Source organism: Schistocerca gregaria, chromosome 9 (assembly GCF_023897955.1).
Source record: "Schistocerca gregaria isolate iqSchGreg1 chromosome 9, iqSchGreg1.2, whole genome shotgun sequence".
NCBI classification, from domain to species: Eukaryota; Metazoa; Arthropoda; class Insecta; order Orthoptera; family Acrididae; genus Schistocerca; species Schistocerca gregaria.
Genome location: NC_064928.1, coordinates 154,820,615 through 154,840,155, shown reverse-complemented (window position 1 = coordinate 154,840,155; position 19,541 = coordinate 154,820,615). Strand labels below are relative to the sequence as shown.

At 39.1% G+C, this 19,541-nt stretch overlaps 1 protein-coding gene across 1 annotated transcript in view; it reads left to right on the top strand.

Moving 5' to 3' along the window:
• The window catches only part of LOC126291470 (uncharacterized), a 323,747-nt gene that overhangs the window by 278,048 nt on the left and 26,158 nt on the right, over positions 1–19,541 (top strand). The window contains exon 32 of the mRNA XM_049984981.1: positions 2,360–2,514. Within this exon, the coding sequence (XP_049840938.1) occupies positions 2,360–2,510 (151 nt within the window). The 3' untranslated portion in view covers positions 2,511–2,514. The remainder of the gene's footprint in view (positions 1–2,359; positions 2,515–19,541) is intronic.

Here is a 19,541-nt window from a genome sequence, read left to right as displayed (position 1 = left end):
GCCCTCGATTTCTAAACAGAAGGAAACACTTCACGGCATTCACTTCAGAACTACTATAAATTTATAGGGCAATAGACTGCGCCGCTCGAACTGTCGACACACCTAGCACTGCTAAGAGTATCCTACGACTTCCACATCACTGGTAAAGGGTTATACACAATGCTGGTGGCTACTTCGAAGGTCAGTAAAACTTTGAAACACATATGTATTTTGTACGAGCTGTAAATAAATAGTTGCCACTGTTAAAGTTCCAACCCTTTTAGGTTAACTGCAATCGCTCAGTCTTTAGCAGTACATCAGAAAGACAGTAAAAATTTCATGCAATATGAACTGCATCAGTCAGTACATTCGCTGAAATAGTGAAACAGAGTTACCAACATAACTCTGATTTGTAACTATTGGATTGAAAGTTCAGTGAAACAGAATAATGAAAGCACTTACAGTGTTAGATCACACAAGTCCCATGCAGTACCAATGTTAGAGTACCATAAAATTACAATATCCAGACGAGATTGGCTGATAGGTAGACACTGTAAAGTAAAGAAAGTAGATAAGCGTGGAACACACGACTGAGGAAGGTGAAACACATGATGTGATGTAGATTCCAATAGGTAAAAAAAAAACACACACACACACACACACACACACACACACACACACACACACACACACACACACACACACACACACACACAGAGAGAGAGAGAGAGAGAGAGAGAGAGAGAGAGAGAGAGAGAGAGAGAGAGAGAGAGAGAGAGAGAGAGAGAGAGGAGGGTGTCAGTCAACATAATAGCTGCAGAATTGGTAGTAACTTTTGTGTGAATTTTGAAGTTATATGTCATTTCAGATTATATATTAATTTATAGTCCATAAAGGACTTTTACACAAGGTATGGTCGTAGTCGAAGTCAGTCAAGTATTATCCACAGTAAAATTCCTTTTCAAGTTGTTATCTTCCAGTATATATGTGTGTCACAACCAAGGTTGTTGTTGTAATTAGTGCTTCTCACAGCACTTTCATTCTTGTATTAAGTCATGTGAATATAAACTGAACATTATAAAATTGTGCAAGCATAAATGTCAAAGATAGCATCCTGATGTTTATTTCTTCATCTAAGTATATTATATGCCAACAATTGAGTGTGCAAACTTCTAGTAAAAAATCTGATAAATGGCAAATAGTTCTGTGTTATCTGATAAATGACCTGATTTAGCATTGTAGTATCCAATAGACAGGCAAAAATAATGCACTTGGCAATGACAGCTGACTTAAAATGTGACCGTAATTACTGTTTTCGGTTAATACAGCTGTCTTCACCATTTTCTGAACAAATATTCCAGATGCAATTGGATGCAATGGACATTGTGAGTCAGTTACCTCACAAAAGGCGATTGCTCACAGTGTGTCTTCAGTGGATCAAAAAATACAAAAACTGGAGAAATGTTGATCAGTTCCAATAAATCAGTTTTCTCTGTTTTTAAGTGATGCATGGCGTGAAATGCACTAGTGGCCAAATACTGTGTGTAACACACAAGGTCTGGGTGATTTATGTTTAGGGGGAATTTTTCATGCCAAGACTTAGATTCATTCATTTAGGTTACCATGAACATGAACCAGGTTGTTTATTTAAATATCCTCTGTAACAGTATGTTGCTGGTTCTATCAATCATGTTCACAGGCTGCATGCATATGTTCTTGGTTTAAAAAACCCTCTGGCATTCAATCTCATCTCGATTAACCTGCTAAATCACTCACCCTTAATATCATAGAAAACGATTTATGACTACGACAAATGGCAAGTGGAAAATGACATTCAGTATTGATGTAATTTGCTAATTGTACAAGGTATAATCATTAATGAGTTGCTTCAGGTAGATGTGACATGTGAAGAAACTTTTAGACACTCTTCCCCATCAAATTGCAGCTAGAGCAATACTATTTGTATGTCATCTCCTGTGGGTGACTTAACTTTTTGTCGTGTATGATTACAAGAAAAGGGGGAAAAGTGAAAGGCAACACAAAGAGCAGAACACCAGCCAAAGCCCAAAAAGGAAGAAATTGCATTCATTTCCTTTTCTGTACCTCATTATTTTCTCTCCCTGGTAACGTTCCTTCTTTTTTTTTTCCTTTTTTCTTTTTTTTTTAACTGTAGTGTGTATTTGTTGGCCATGATGCATTTGGTGCTGCCTTGACAGTTGACAAATAAGAGCTAGCACATTGATATAAGTCTTTGCAAACTCATTTCACTGATATGAAAAGTTTGCTGTGATACTGTCTTCCTCTCGACTTGTCACAGACAAGGGACACCACATTTATCAATACAAGGAGAAATACTGTAAGAATCGTCTTGTGTTCATAGGGTGGGTATCGAGCACACACAGGGTGAAGGCCCAGGGGCATATGTGGCAGCCACCATCACGACTACCAAGCCTCCACCAGCAGAGCTGGAGACACTCGAAGAAAAGGAAGCTGCACCAGCTGCCGACTCGGATTCAGACTCATCTAGTTAACCTCGTAAGTCATATAATATTTATATCATAATTTTAAAGTAAAATTTGATTTATTAGTCACATAACATACTCTCATCTGCAGTTCTCTTTAACTGCGTGTTAGATGAGTATATCGGAGAGCTGGAAAATGAATTAGACAATAAAGTGTTACTGAATTAAGTTTACATTGGAGGTTCAAAGAAGGGTGCTTGAATCAACTGACTCACACTTGTCAATGACCCGGTGATCACGTTGAATAAACACTATGGTAGTAAAATCTTCTCAGTTTACAAGCAATGTCTCTTCAAATAAAACATTGGAGCTTTCAATAGCTGGCTGTGCCATTGTCATCAGGAGTTCAAATAAATACCTGCTAGGGTGGCCAGGTATTTTGCCTGTCATTTAAACTAGTCCTATCTGTTAAGGAATAAGCCTTGATAACTGCGCAGTTTCACTATATCTCCACCCGAAGGTGCTGTAGTAGGACTTATCCTTAAAATGAATAGCCAGACTCTTCTTTTTAAGTTCAGAATTGGAAGATTCTACCAGTGATGACCAGGTCTCTTACAGTTTCTAAAGTTTATGAACAGGTAGTTAGCTCATACATATGTGGAACATAATAGTTCTTACTTCTTAAAAAATGATATTTCTGCCATGTCCAAAAGAACAGATACCATCTTCATATAGATGAGGCTTACCAGCCAGTGATCTTCTTCAGTGCGGATGCACTCACATTGCTCAAACTCTTACAGGAAACAGTAGACTGCCATTAGTAATGAGTATAGTGGGTAGGGACACTACAAATGTAGTGTGTGGACAGTAAGTTGGAAATGTGGATCTTACGGGGAGCGTGCCAGAGACAAGTTCCTGCAGTCACACTATCCTCTGTGTCTTCGAGGGCTCAATCGGACAGTGTGCTTGCCATGTAAGCAGGAGATTCCTGGTTAAATTCCCAGTCGGGGCAAACATTTCCAACTGTCCCAGTTGATATTTATCAATGCCTGTAAGTAGCTAATTGTCTGGATTTCATTGTAATTTCAAAGTGTGAAGCCTGTTAGCACTAAAGTTAGTGTGCAGTCCCTAGTGAGACAGGAACTGAAATTGAGGGTAGCAAAGCAAAAACTGAAATGTTTAATTCTGTTTTCAAATGTTCCTTCATAAAGGAAAACCCAGGAGAATTTCCCCAATTTGAATCTCATAGTATTAGTTTCAGTGGTGTGAAACAGCTGCAGTTATTAAAACTGAACAAAGTTCCAAGACCATACGGAATCTCTTTCAGATTCTATACTGAATTTGTGGCTGAGTTAGCTCCTCTTATACCTACAATCTATCATATATCCCTCAAACAAAAAACTGTGCCCAGTTCTTGGAAAAAGCACAGGTCACACCCATCAACAAGAAGGGTAATAAAAGTGACCTACAAAACCACTATCCAATATTCTTGACATCAATTTGTTGTAGAATCTTAGAAAATATTCTGAGTTCAAACTTACTGAGGCATCTTGAACAGAATGACCTCTTCCATGCCAACAAACATGAATTCTGAAAACACTCACACGAAACCCAACTCGTGCTTCTCGCACGTGACATACTGAAAACACTTGAGTTAAGACATTCAGGTAGATGCAGCGCTTCCTGATTTATGAAAAGCATTGATTCAGTACCTCATCTACACTTATTGTCAAAAGTATGATATGGGTTATCAAGTGAATTTTCTGACTGGATTGAGGACTTCTTGGAGGAGAGGACACAGCTTGTTAACTTCGACAGGAAGTCTTCGTCAGATGTAGACATAACTTTGGGTGTGCCCCAAGGAAGTATTTTTGGACCCTTGCTGTTCATGTTGTATATTAATGATCTTGCAGACAATGTTAATAGTAAGATAAGGCCTTTTGTATATGATACAGTTGTCTATAATCAAGTACTATATGAGAGAAGCTGCATACATATTCAGTCGGACCTTGATAAGATTTCAGAATGGTGAGAGTTTGGCAACTTGCTCTAAATGTTTAGAAATGTAGAATTTTGCATTTCACAAATTGGAAAATCCATGTGACTACAATATCAGTGAGTCACTGTTGGAATCAGCCAAATAACACAAATACTTAGGTGTAACACTTTGTAGGGGTATGAAATGGAATCCTCACATAGGCTAAGTTGTGGATGAAGAATGTGGTCGACTTAGGTTTATTGGTAGTGTACTGAGGAAGTGCAATCAGGCTCCAAAGAGATTGCTTACAAATTACTCTTGTGATCAGCTATAGAGTATTGCTATAGTGTGTGGGACCCATGCCAAATAGGACTCACAGGGGATACTGAATATATATGAACAAGGGCAGGATGAATAGTCACAGGTTTGTTTAACTCTTGGGAGAGTGTCTCAAAGATGCTGAAGGAACTGAACTGGCAGACTCTTAAAGACAGGTGCAAACTACCCTGAGAAAGTCTACTAAGAAAGTTTCAAGAACGTCTTTAAGTGATGACTTTGGGAACATGCTTACGTATTACTAACAGAGGGATCGTGACAATAAGAATAGAATAACTACAGCAAGAAAGACACATTCAATCAATTGTTTTCCCCACACACTGTGTGTGAATGGAACAGGAAAAATAACCAGTACAATGGGATGTATCCTCTGCCATGCACTTCACAGTGGTTTGCAGAATATAGAAGAAAAATTTAACACAGCACAGATAAAGTGACAGTTTGCTACACACACAGTTACATAGAAAAATCACACAATAGATACGATATTCACAAGTATTATTCCAATGAACCAAAACATACAGTTTGATTGTCTGTTATTCATTACTGTAAAACATGTTCTCTTAACTCTGATAACATGAATGGAGATGCAACTTGAAAGTATCCTGAGATTGGGCTAAAGAACAAACAGATGCAAGATTAGCCCTGTATGTAGCCTGTTAGAAATCTAAACAAAAAGTAAAGTTAGACAAGTTTGAGACTACCTGAAATGGCATGAACTTTGTCTTTATAAAGTCTTGCTCCATGATATTACTGAAATCTGTTCATTTAAAATAGTTCACAAATTCTGTAGGTCAGAAAGTTAATCTTCTGTTGGCTGTTAATTTTGTCATCATATTTTGTTTGTATATTATTTATCATCAGCAGCATTTATTAAAATAAGCAGTACTAATTTATGCTTTCACACTGGGAATCCAGGATTTATGACTATGGGAGCCATCTCATATGTTAAGGTTTAGTTATTGAAAATTTAGAGATGTTTTAAAATTAAGTACCCTTTCTTATTAATATAGGCGTCAATAGAGTCAGAAAAATCATGCAATCAAAGGTATATCAATAAATCACAGGAATTTAAAGTACTTTACCTATAACGGACACTGAAAGTTTGGACCAGGTGAAATCTCTAATTAACAAAATCTTTTAAACTAATTATATTTGGGGTATTATAAAAAATAGGAAAATTAACTGTTTAATTTGGAAGTGGTCTTTTCTCCTGAATTTGCCTATTAGCTCATAAGATTTTCCCTATGGCTGAATGTAAAAAACTTGATAATGACAGTAACTTGTGATGACCATTATTTCTTATGGAACTAATTAACTCATTGCAACCAGGGAACAAACTGAATGATCTGCACAATGAAGGTTTGTGGATGGAATTTGTTTCTACCATTTGGATGATGTGCATGATATGTTCTTAAAGTTGAATTTTGAAAAGAAAATTAGCAAAAATTTTGTATAGACCTTAACACGTGAAACAGCAGGTCAAATGCTTATATAGGTGTGATTGCAGCATTGGGAACATTCCTGAGAGGGCAGAAGTGATGCATGCATGGATGGTGGGTTGGACTGCTCATGACAGCTCCAGTTCACAGCAGGACCAAGTGAGATTAGGTAGCGAAAGGGTTTGGCTCCATGTTTTAAACTGTCACTCTCACCTCCCTACAAGCATCACGTGTCCACCTTTGCTTTCACTTGTTATCAAACCCCACACCCACTCATCACTGAGTGTGTGCCCCTGATTGTTAAAATTGTTACTGTTTGTTCTAATTTTGGCCGCTTCCTTTATAACAGAACCTGAATATGATGATGCAAGAGCAAAGACTCTCATCTTTTCAGATTGTTCTACATCTGTTTTCTAGGCAATGTTGAGCCATGGCCAACATTTTGTGTGTCACAAGTGCTCAGTGCAGCATTTAACAAAATTGTGAATAATTTGCTCAATGTAAATGCTATTGCAATTCATGGTATGCCATACATGCCAGGAACTCATAAGATCTACATTGTCTTTAATCCAAGAACTTCTGAGAATGGAAAACTGCCATCACTTTTAATCTCAACAGTAAATTTAATTGTGGGGTGGATGCCATCCATGTTTTAATTGAGTCAAAGACAGGAGGCCAGCTTGCTCATTCAGTGAACAGGAAATCTGTGCACATTGACCAGTACTCCAACACCAATAGTTTCCTCCACCCTGTACACAAAAATGATCCTGACCCCCTTAGTACACTTGACAAAGACTATTTCCGATGACAACCACTTTCAGTCAGAATATCAGCAGTTGGGATGTGTGTTCAGAGAATATGGTTACAGCATAGGAGAGACTGCAAAAGCTTTCAGGTACCACTGATGACAGATGCCTCTTGAATCAATGGAAGAGGCCAAGCTGACTGCATTCATTCCACACTCTGTGGCAATCACTAGCAAGATGGTATGTGTGCTGCAGACACATGGACTGAGACTAGTGTTCCAGCCTTCCTCCAGGACACGATTTATCTTACACCACATTAAAGACAACGTACATGTCAGAGTTCCTGGAATTCATGCAGCCCCGTGCATATGCAGTAGCAATAAACAGGCCCAACTATTGCTGGCCATTGCACTAAGCACTTGCAGCGTATTAAAGAAAGGGAAGTTGTGAAGTTGGCCATGATTGAACATTGCCTGAAAAAGGACATCAATTATAGTTTTAAAAAGTGAGAGTCTCAACACACAAATCATCATATCACAATGAATTATTGATAAAATTCTTTAATCAAATAGATAAAAACTTCTTGCCAAGCAGCAGCTGTACACACACATAAAAGACTGACATGATTAGCAAGATTACGTAGCCAGTGGCTCCTACTTCAGGCAGAAGGGTTGAAGGGGAAGGAAGAAGGGTGAAGGAAAAGGATTGGAAAGGTCCAGGAAAAGGGAAAAGTCACCATAACTGTGGGGCAGGGGAAACTTACCATACGGGATAAGAAGGAAAGACTGATTGTTGAGGACTACATTTGCAGAGATTTGAAAACCTGAGAGCTTAACAGTGGAAGACAGGGTAATACTCAAGACAGAGATGAGTTAATAAGAGTGAGAAGCTAAGTTCATTGTATGAAACACAGGTGGGAGCAGGCAGTGAAAAATAGGTGGGAAAGACAATGAAAGATGTAAGAAATTAAAATGGAGTGGAGCAAAGAGTAGTTACAGTGAAGAAAAGTGGAGACGGAAAAAATTAGTTTAAATTAAGGCCAGATTGGTGCTGAGAACCAAGGACATGTTGTAGTGCCAGTTCCTACTTGTGGAGTTTTGAAAAACTGGTGTCAGGGGGATGATTCCATATGACGTGTGTGGTGAAACAGGTGCCGGGGTTGCAAATGTCATGTTGCAGAGCATGCCGTGCAACTGAATATTGCATGTTGCCAGTATATTCCCTCTGCCTATGCCCATTCACCCTAATGAATAATTTGATGTTGGGTATGCCAATGTAGAAGGCTGAACAGTGTTTACACAATAGCTGGTTATGATGTGTCGTTTCACAAGTGGCTCTCCCTTTGAAAGTATGTTTTGCCAGTTAAGGGCTATTATACATCGTGGAAGGAGGGTGCATAGGGCAAGTCTTGCAGCGAGGATGGTCACAGGGGTAGGAGCTGTAAGGTACAGAGATGGGTGCAGGAGCAGCATAGGGTCTAACAAGAATATTGCAGGTATTGCGAGGGCAATGGGAAGCTATTCTAGGTGTGTTGGGCAAAATTTCAGACAGAATGGATCTCATTACAGGGCATGTAGCTGATTAACACATTCCAGACCAGCAGAATACTGAGTCACCAAAGGTGTGCTCCGAAGCTGTTTTGTGGAGGGATCAGCAGTATAGGGATTAGATGTGATATCCCTGGAAATACGCTTTTTAACTAGGCTGGTGGGGTAATTACATGCAATGAAGGCTGAGGTGGTGTATTGCCATAAAGAGTCTGCATCCAAACAAATATGTTTGGTTTGCATGCCAAGGCCTTACAGGAGGGAATGTTTTACATGGAAAAGATGGCAACTATCAAGACATAAGTACTGTTTGTTGGTAGGTTTAATGTGAATGGAAATGTGTAGCTGCCCTTCAGTGAGGATGAGATAAACATCAAAAGTAGCATGGGATTTGGAATAGGACCATGTGAAATTTAACTGGGAGTACGTATTCAGAAATTCCAGGAATTTTAGCACATCAGCCTCACAATGAGTCCATATGGTAAAGATGTCATCAGCGTATCTAAACCAAACCAGGAGCTGAAAACTTACGGATCCCTTCCAAGTTACCCAAGGTTGTCATAGTAAGGAGCCATCCTGGTTCCCATGGCCATACCCCTGATCAGTCTGTATGTCTGAACCTCAAAGACGTAGTAGTTGTTCGTAAGTATGAAGTTGATTAAGGTGAGTAGGATTGATGTAACAGGTTTGGAACCAGTGACAGCTGTCTGAAGAAATGTTCAGCAGCAGACCGACCATGTATGTGTGGGATGTTGATATAGAGGGAGGCGGCATCAATGATGACAAGCAAGGTGTATGGTGGAAATGGGATGGGCACGGATTTCAGATGATCTAGGAGATAGTTGGTATCTTTGATGTAGGAGGGTAGTTTTTGTGCTATAGGTTGCAGGTGTTGATGAAATAAGGCAGATATACATTTGGTGGGTGCTTTGAAGGCGCAACTATAGGTTTGCCTGGAGGATTGGGTTTGTGGATTTTAGGAAGAAGGTAAAAGGGGGGTGTGCATAGTTCGGGTGGGGTGAGAAGTTCTATGGATTGAGGATTGAGGTATTAGTCCTTGTGAGGGGCCAGAGGTTTTAAGGAGGGACTGCAGGTCAGTTTGAATCACAGGGATGGGATCTTGATGGCAGACTGTATGTAGAGGTATCAGACAACTGGCGTAGACCTACATTAACATATTCCTTTCGGTCAAGTACTACGATGGTAGATTCTTTGTCTGCTGCGAGGATAATGGTGGAATCATCAGCTTTTAGGGAATGTAGAGCCTAGAGTTCTGCAGAGGAGCGGTTAGGGTCATGATGTAGGGACCTGAGGAAGGGTTGTGAGGCAATGCGAGATGTGACGAATTCTTGGAAGGCTTGTAAGGGATGATTTTGAGATAGTGGTGGTAGATCAAGTTGGGATCATGTCCTGAACTGTTCAAAGCAGGGTTTAATGTGAGGTTTTCAGTTGGAAAGGTTTTGGGGTAATGTTGCCAAGTGATATTTCCAATGGATATTACTTGTGAAGGCAAGGAGGTCCTCCACCAATGCAGCAGGATCAAATGCACATTTAGGGCTGAAAGTGAGACCCTTAGATAATGCAGATAATTCAGGGGGGGGGGGGGGGGAGACAGCTTTAGATGAGAAATTAAGAACACTGTACTATTGTGATTGGTCCTTGAGATTTTGGGTTATTCTTGGTCTGAGAGGCTGTGGGATGTTAAGGAGTTTGGTTTGTAGGAGAGGAGTGGTGGTTGAGGGTGTGGCTGTTTAGGGAACTGCAGGAGGACAGGAAGGGAAATACCACTGTTCAGGTAGTTTACGAGAAGGTGTGACAGTTTTTTTTTTAAGTGAATTCTGGCATGTTGTTGCAGCTTGAAGCTGGCTTGGTAGATGATACCATTCAAGGATATGTGAGGGGCAGATAATTGCAAAATTTTGTAGGAGGAGAGAAATCCAGTAGATGCTGATGAGGCATATAGATCACAGATTAGCTGGGATTGCTGTAGTTGAAACTGTAAAAGAGCCTGAGCTATGGTAGGATTGCATCCCAAAATAGGGACTTTCAATGTTAGGCCTTTTGGAGTAACTCCAAGAGTCCAGGAGATTTCAAGAAACAGAATATGGACCTTAGTTTTGATAGTGCACAATAACATTTTCGAAAGGTATGGATGTAATGTGAGAGGAGATTCAACATGGCAAGAGAGGACTGTTTGGAGAGTTAAAAATTGTGAGGGTGGCAAAAGAAAATAAATAAATAAATAATAAATAAATAAATAAGCAGAGGGTGTGAAGGATAGAAAAATATAAGAAAAACAACTTAAATACTCAGAAAAATTAGAAAATTCACATGGAAATTATTAATAAGAGGTAATGACTGGGCAATCTATATTGATACAGAAAATGATGAAAGAAAAATGAAAGGAAAAAATCAATCAGGAAAGTCATTAAAACAGACAAATTTTAGAAAGCAGACAAACAGAAATCAAAGTTTTCGATGCCAGACTTCACCTCAAAAAGCTATCACACCTTTTCCTGAAGTACCTGAACAGTGGTATTTCCCTTCCTGTCCTCCTGCAGCTCCCTAAACAGCCACACCCTCAACCACCACTCCTCTCCTACAAACAATGCTTGGCCAGCCTCCTTAACATCCCACAGCCTCCCCAACTAAGAATAGCTCATAATCTCAAGGACCAGTCACAATAGTACAGTGTTCTTAATTTCTCATCTAAAGCTATATCACCTCCTGAATTATCTGTGTTATCTAAGGGCCTCACTTCCAGCCCTAAACATGCATTTGATCCTGCTGCATTGGTGGAGGACCTCCTTGCCTTCACAAGTAATATTTATTGGAAATATCGCTTTGCAACCTTACCCCAAAACCTTTCCAACTGGAAACCTCACACTGAGCCCTGCTTTGAACAGTTCAGACCATGATCCCAACTTGATCTACCACCACTATCTCAAAATCATCCCTTACAAGCCTTCCAAGAATTCGTCACATCCCGCATTGCCTCACAATCCTTCCTCAGGTCCCTACATCATGACCCTAACCTGTCCTCTGCAGAACTCCAGGCTCTACATTCCCTAAAAGCTGATGAATCCATTATTATCCTCCCAGCAGACAAAGAATCTACCATTGTAGTACTGAGCGAAAGGAATATGTTAGTGTAGGTATACTCCAGTTGTCGGACACCTCTACACACAGTGTCTGCCATCAAGATCCCATCCCTGTGATTCAAACTGACCTGCAGTCCCTCCTTAAAACCTCAGGCCCATCACAAGGCCATAGCATTTTTAGTTGTTAAATGACTTCCAAAGCTGAACTGTACATCTGATTGCAAATTGTGTGATATTAAACTATCAATTATTCGTTCTTACAGTCTTCTCAATAACTTTAGCAAACACTGATGGCACAGAAATAGGTATAAAATTGTCTACATTATCCCTTTCTCTCTTTTTAAAAAGTGGCTTTACTACTGATTACTTTAATTGTTCAGGAAACTGACCACTCCTAAAGGAAAAATTACAAATATGGCTAAATACAGGGCTAATACGGGCAGCACAGTACTTTAATATTATGCTATGCACTCTATCATGTCCATGAGAGTCCTTAGTCTTCAGTGATTTAATTATTGACTCAATCTCCCTCTTGTCTGTGTCAAAGAGGAGTATTTCAGACATCGATCTCAAAAAGACATTTGCCAAGAGGGTTATATGATTCCCTGTAGAAACTAAATTTTTATTTAATTCACCAGCAGTGCTCAGAAAATGATTGTTAAATACTGTAAATATATCTCATTTATCAATAACAGAAAAAATTTTACTGTGAACTGACTTTATATCATCTAACTTGTGCTGCTGACCAGACACTTCCTTTGCAACTCACCATATGGTTTTAATTTTATCCTGTGATTTAGCTATTCTATTTGCATACCACATACTCTTTGCCTTCCAAATAACATTTTAAGTGCCTTACAGTACTGTTTGTAATGGGCTACTGTGGCTTGATTGTAACTATTCTAAAATTTTGATATAATTCCTACTTTGTTCTACATGATATTCGTATTCCACTAGTCAACCACTCAGGCTGCATTTTACTGCTAGTACCCCGTTTAGAACATTGTAATGAAAGCAGCTCTCCCAGAACATGAGAAATGATTTAAGGAAAGCATTATATTTGTCATCTGTGTTAGCAGGACTATAAACATCCTGCCACTCTTGTTCCTTGATGACATTTTAAAATCTCTCTATTGCTGTTGTATTAACTTCCCTACATAGTTTGTAATTATAAGTGACATTTTTTTGAGCACAAAAGCCTTTTAATGTTAATATTTGTGTATTATGGTCTGAAAGGCCATTCACCCTTTTAGTAACAGAATGCCCATCTAGTAATTAAAAATGAATAAAAGTATTTTCTATGGCTGTACTACTGTTCCCCTGCACTCTAGTTGGAAAAAACATTCTGCATCAGATAATTTGAATTTAGGTCGTCTACCAACATCCTTTTTCTTTCTCTGTCATGTACAAAACTAATACTGAAATCACCACATACAACTAATTTCTGGTACTTCCTATAAAGTGAATCAAGAAACCTCTCTAGCTTGAGCAGGGGACCTATAAACAACAATTAGAAGTTAAGTTTCACTAAATTCAACTGCAATTGCACAACATTCAAACATCTGTTCAGTGCAGTGTCGTGATACGTCTATGGACTCAAATGGAATACTTTTTTTTTTTTACATACATGGCCACTCCCCAACCCCATAAGGAAAGCCTTGAAAAACAGTCATCTAAACTGTACTTTGGTAAAGGAAGTCTGAAAATTGTCAAATTATTTACCTGGTTCTCCGATATACCAATAATTTCAGAGTCAACATCTATAAGCAATTCACTAGCTTTATCTCCAACACCTCTTTTATTTTGATGAGATGCACTAATTTCTTCTCTACTCACAAACATGATGTCCTTTGAAGGTGAGCCCTTAGAGGGACTTGCTTTAAGTAGGTATATATATCAGCTGATTTCAATCTAAAAAAGGTGCAGCTCTAACACCAACTACTACAGGAATATTACCATGAGTGTTCTGACCACCACCACCCACCACCCACTACACTGTCACCTATAAGCTTTGCCAGCCTCCCCTCCCCATACCTATAGAGGTGCTGGCCATGCCTAGAGAAACCAGATCTACTGATAGACCCAACTGGCACCACTGAAATGTGACCCATGCCATCTGCTATAAGTGCCTTCTCTGACCCCATGTTAACGTGACTAACAGCCGCATTAAGATGAGGCTGATCATTACAGTGAAACGGTTGCACGAAATGCACATTAGTGCCACGAGTTTGAGTTGCTATCTTTACCAGGTCACCACCTACATCACATTCCCCATTCCTATCAACACTGTTCCCTGCTCCACCCACAATCACTACCTGCCATTACTTTGTAAAATTCCTACATAACATCCCTATGCTGTCAGTCACCTGAGCCAACCCTGCACTAGGCTTCACAATGCTGGTGGTCTGGTGCTCACTCCCCAACACTTCTTGCAGCTGCTGGCCCACACCTCTTCCTTGCAAACTACCTAGCAGCAGAACCTCATTCTTTCTTTTAGACTGTGCAACTGACCTAGGCATCCTATCTGCTGAGGACTGCTGCGTTTTCTCCACACCTACAGCTACAAGAGGCTCCTCTCCACTCCGCTCTGGCAGTTGATCAAATCTGTTGCATAGGCGCAACATATAGCTGTTTGAATATCTCCTCCTCTTAGCTACCTTCTTGCCAACTGCCAGTCCCCATTCCCCAGTACCCCTCACCCTCCTCAACCTATCTAGTTCCTCAGTTGCATCTTGTGACTACACGTGAAGGGCACAGATCTGATGCTCCTGCTCCTCTATCAGTTTATTTCTACTACATATTCTGTATTCCCAGGAGAGGATGTCACTAAAATGCCCACTGCATTCCCCCCAATGAAAATACTGTGGACAAATCCCGCACCATAATCTACTACTCACAAACCTATGACAGAGCCCACACTTCTCACTCATGGTAAAATTTTACAGTTACTGAAAAGAACTATATGTTTACATTAACTAAGTTCAATTACACCGGTAGAACTATTTACAAAACTAACAATAGCAGTCTCAAACTTCTCTGTCTACTAAGAAAGCAACTACTTGTATTAATATAATTAAACCACAAGTAATACCAATACCTACAAAAGCTCACAAAATTATTAGCTCAAACCAAAAATTCAAGCAGCCACTGGAACACTGAATGAAGTTACAACACTGACTGAAAAATTTACTGAAATATTTCACTAGAAACAATGAGAAACATCAGCTGAAAACTATAGCACAAAATTTATTAAACGACTTCAATGCACAGGAAACTACCAAAAAAAAAAAAAAAAAAAAAAAAGCAAGCGAACGTTTCCAAAAGTTTATTAACCCTCAAGCAGGTGCGCCGATTTTCATAACACAAGTGAGTGTGCGATGCACTTTGTACACATGTAGTCAAAAGCTGTCATTATGCTACCAAGAGAAACATGTATGAGCTAAATCACAGTTTAATTTTAGTTTATTTAAACAACAATACAAGAAACTTATATTATAATGATAATTTACTATTTAATTAAACAAATAAGAAACTTCATTCTATTGCTGCAGCTACTTATCAATCTATTCCAACACTTTTTACACACAGACTGAACACAAACATTCTTTCATTGTAATGTAAAAGGACAAAGGCTTTGTATGTATCTACAGAAGAAGTTATCACCAAGTTCCTTCCCTCTACACAGTTAGTTGTCCTGTGAATTTTTGGAAAATGCTGTACACTTCTCACATGTATGCACTGTTTTTACATGTCCTTTGCAAACAGAGCTATGGCATGAGTTACACCTTATGGCAGTAGACATGTTTCTAGCTCATCCACATCACACACTGACACCTTTTCTTGGTGGTAATTTCCTCAGTTCTTACAGCATGTTGATTTTTTTTTTATTTCACGAGCAAAGTTGCAATGTCGGCAGGAAATGGAGGAATATTAGCTCTTTCCACTAGTCCAGGCTTCATGACAGACAGTGCTAAATCATTAGAGAAAATTCTTCTTTTCTTTTTTTGAATTTGCCACATTTTCATGAATAATTATTTGAATATTGATCCCTGCTATATCAATTAGACCAAAGAATACAACCGATGGCCATTTTATTGTCACCCATGCGATGAAATACACACCTCCAACTTGATCGAATGTGTTGACTCCTCCCTTTGTTATACTGTAATCCAAAACTATCTCTGGTGTACCTGTAACTTCCTCACTGTTTCCAATATTGTGCATAGCTGAAAGTACTAAAATTGCCTTGCTTTGTTTTGGCACATACGAAACTAGTGGTATATCATTCTGAAAACCAAATTAAGAGGAGCTGGTGGCCCTACTTTTCCCGGGTAAAAATTCTTGTGGGATCTCGTGTTTGTTTTTTCTTGGCATACCAATGCATGTTAGTCACTTTTTTCAAAAGGGAGTTGGCTAAGGAATAGCTAGTGCACCAATTATTCATTGTAACATTTATTCCTGAGCCTTCAGTGTGAGTAACTACTTCCTATAGTATCACAGGGAGAATTAGAAACATTGTATGGTCCTTTAGGTTGTTTTCCACAATATACTTCAATATTACTAGTGAAGAATGTTTTAGCACCTGGTTCAACAAAATTATTTATCCTGTACTTAGCTGGTTGGTTTGGGATATACTGAACAAAAACAAAGTGACCCCGGAAAGTCGTCGAAACTGATACATTGTAAAAGGAACAGAAATCTTCTCTAGCTTATCACAGCTCTTGTAATCGCCATACCAGTACCATCTGCTGTCCACACTTCAATGACATATTTTTTCGATTCAATTAAAAAGGAACGAAATAAAAGTGAAGGGAAAATTACTTACATGACTGGGTATGTGGTGTACTTTGTACACTAAAGATGACCCACACACAGTTTATTTTAAATTATTGTAGCTCACATGTACAAATGACAACACAACTTCTCACTGTGATAGCTGAAACAATAATGTAGGAATAGGTAGGGGCTTGCTATTTTAAAACAACAATGGAACTGTGCACTACAATGTTATTTGCAATTGGCTTACTTCATACACAGGTGCACCCGCTCAAGGGTTCAACTGTTATTTCACCACAAACAGCACGAAACACCCCTGAAAACTATTAAATTTAATAACTGTATAGCAGTGCACAAATAACTTTGTCAGTACTTAGCTTTATAACCGCCACAGTTGCAACTGCATGCTGCAAAATGTAAGCACACTACTTCATCTTTATTTGACCTTGTATGGATCCCAAACAGTTGAACAGTACTCAAGAATGAATCTTACAGGTTTCTGTATACAGTCTCCTTTTGAGATGAACTACACTTTCCTAAAATTCACCCAGTGAAATGAAGTCAACCATTTGTCTATCCTACAACAAACATTACATGCTTGCTTCATTTAATGTCACACAGATATTTAATCGATGTAACTGTGCTGGGAAGTACACCGCTGATTCTGTGATCAAACATTACAGGATTGGTTTTCCTACTCACCTGGATTAATTTACATTTTTCCACATTTAAAGCACACTCCCACTCATTACAGCAAATAGAAATTCTGTCACCATCTCCCTAGAGGCACCTAATGCTGGCATATGTTGCACACTTTCACTGCTTGCCAGTCTAAGAAGCCTCTGAGCACAGTATAGTTAAAGTAAATAAGTATTTATTCTGAAACACCAAGACATAAAAATATTGTGTAAAATAGGTAACTACACTTCTTGCAGAGAGATCTTCAGAGACATTGGAATTCATGTGTTCTGAGAAGAACAGTTAAATATAAATGCCACTTCCAAATAGGATTATCTATCAGTTTCAACCGAATTGCAGTCCATGCAAACATAATAGAAGCAACAAAAATGCAAGGAAAATTTCATACATAATCCAGTGCAAGGGTCTTTAATAAACTGCCTGAAAGTGTAAGATAAAAAATGGAGAAACTACTACAAATTCAAAAGAAAAAGAAATACATCTTGTTAGTTGCTATTTATTAAAATTATCTGATTTTAAAGCTGCAGATATAAAAACTCCCTTTTAGTAGTACAAGTGCAATATTTAATGTAAAGAGCAACTATTTTTTCCATTGTTGTCTCTCATTAGCAACAACAGGTAAACATTAAGCAAATATCAGAACAACAGCATCTGGTTATTTTCATTAGGAAAGCAAAAATATTCATGTTTTCCACAGTAACAGCTTCTCTTTTAACAGTATTATGTCTGCTTCTAGCCTATCCAAACAAATAGAATACAGTAGTTTAATGACAGTGAATTATAAATATTTATTGCTACAGGTGTAAAGTAACTTCAGGTGTGTCCCAGGGAAGTGTGCTAGGATCTTCAACATTTGTGTGTTTAGTATCAGTTACAGCTTCATTGCGACTTGACTATCCTACTTGGCATAAGTAACAAAAGGTCAAAATCTGAATGATTAAATAAGCTCAGTAGTTCATAAAAACAGGCAGCAGACTACAGTTAATTGGTAGGACATTGGGAACATGCTTCCAGTCCACAAGACAGATTACGTACAAAACACTCATGCAACACATTGCAAAATATTGATTGTGCATTTGAATGGCAGTTTGTGCAGTCTCTTGTTTGACTTTATAAAAGTGCTGAAAAACTCAAACGAATACCAACTTCACTTCAAAAGCCCAGTTTCAGTTCTGCTAACCAGCAGGTGAGGAATATATTACAGCCCACTAATTATCACTCCCTCAGTGACTGTCAGGACAAGACTGGACTAATTACAGCATACACAGAGGCATTTAAGCAGTAAGTCTTCCCACACTACGTATGTGAATGAAATGAGAAGAAACCTCAAATGCAATACAAAGGGATATATCAGCAATTAGATGTAGATGTAGTTGATACATAAGGTGTTGTGAAATTAAAAAATTTCCCAGCAAATTAAATGTGCAAATAGATTTTAGAATCACAAGCTACTCATTGTAAACTTCATTCCATGATGTTTCAACTGGACACCTGCCAGTTGTCTTCATATGAGACAACAAAGACTGATGAAGGCGTTCTCTGCTCTGCCTTACATAGCAGACTGATAGTTTTGCTGCACCTGTGTCAGTAATGTGTTAATCAACCCCTGGCTCTCATGCAAGTGGTTATTCAGCTTTGCATTGAATGTTCTACTGATGGATCTTGTGTCTAATTCTGTCCAATTGGCACCTTAGATCGTCAAAATCCTAAGCTGGTTGGAGGACCCAGCCCATAATGCTCCAAAATTTCTCAGAAGTTGACGAGATCCAGCAAATTTGCTGGTCAAGGTAGGGTTTGGTAAGCTTGAGGAAACCAGCAGAGGCTCTTTCTGTGTGTGGGGTCACCATTATTTTTTTGAAATGTAAGCTCAGGATGGCGTCTCATGTAAGGCACCAAAATGGCGCACAGAATATCGTCGATATACCACTGTGCGGTAAGGGTGTTGTGAACGACAACCCAAGGGGGTCTTGGTAGGAAAAGATTTGACACCCCCGACCATCACTCCTGGTTGTTGGGCCTTAAGGCTGGTGGCAGTCAGGTTGGTATTCCACTGCTGTTTGGGGGTGTGTCCAGACGTGTCTTAGCTGGTCAGTGGGGCTCCATTTGAAGCAGAACTCATCACTGAATACAAGTCTACTCGAGACAATGAGATTCCAGGTTGAAGCCTTGTTTAGACACTCTCCTGGCAGGAGTAGGATACTAACCTGACTCTCACTTCCCATATGGCCTGACAACCAAGAGTGATAGCCCCCCCCCCCCCCCCCCCCCCCCCAGACTATTTCTTTTTGTAGCAGGACCCATTTGGTCCTTGTTTTGTTGCCCTTCATGTCAAGTCATCTTGGGCTTACTCTTCAGCAAGATAATGTCTGCCAGCACATCGCAAGAGTTTTTACTGCTTGTCTTCACACTTGCCAAATTTCACCTTGGCCTGCAAGCTCGCTAAATCTCTGCTGAGTTGAGAACCATCTGGAGCAT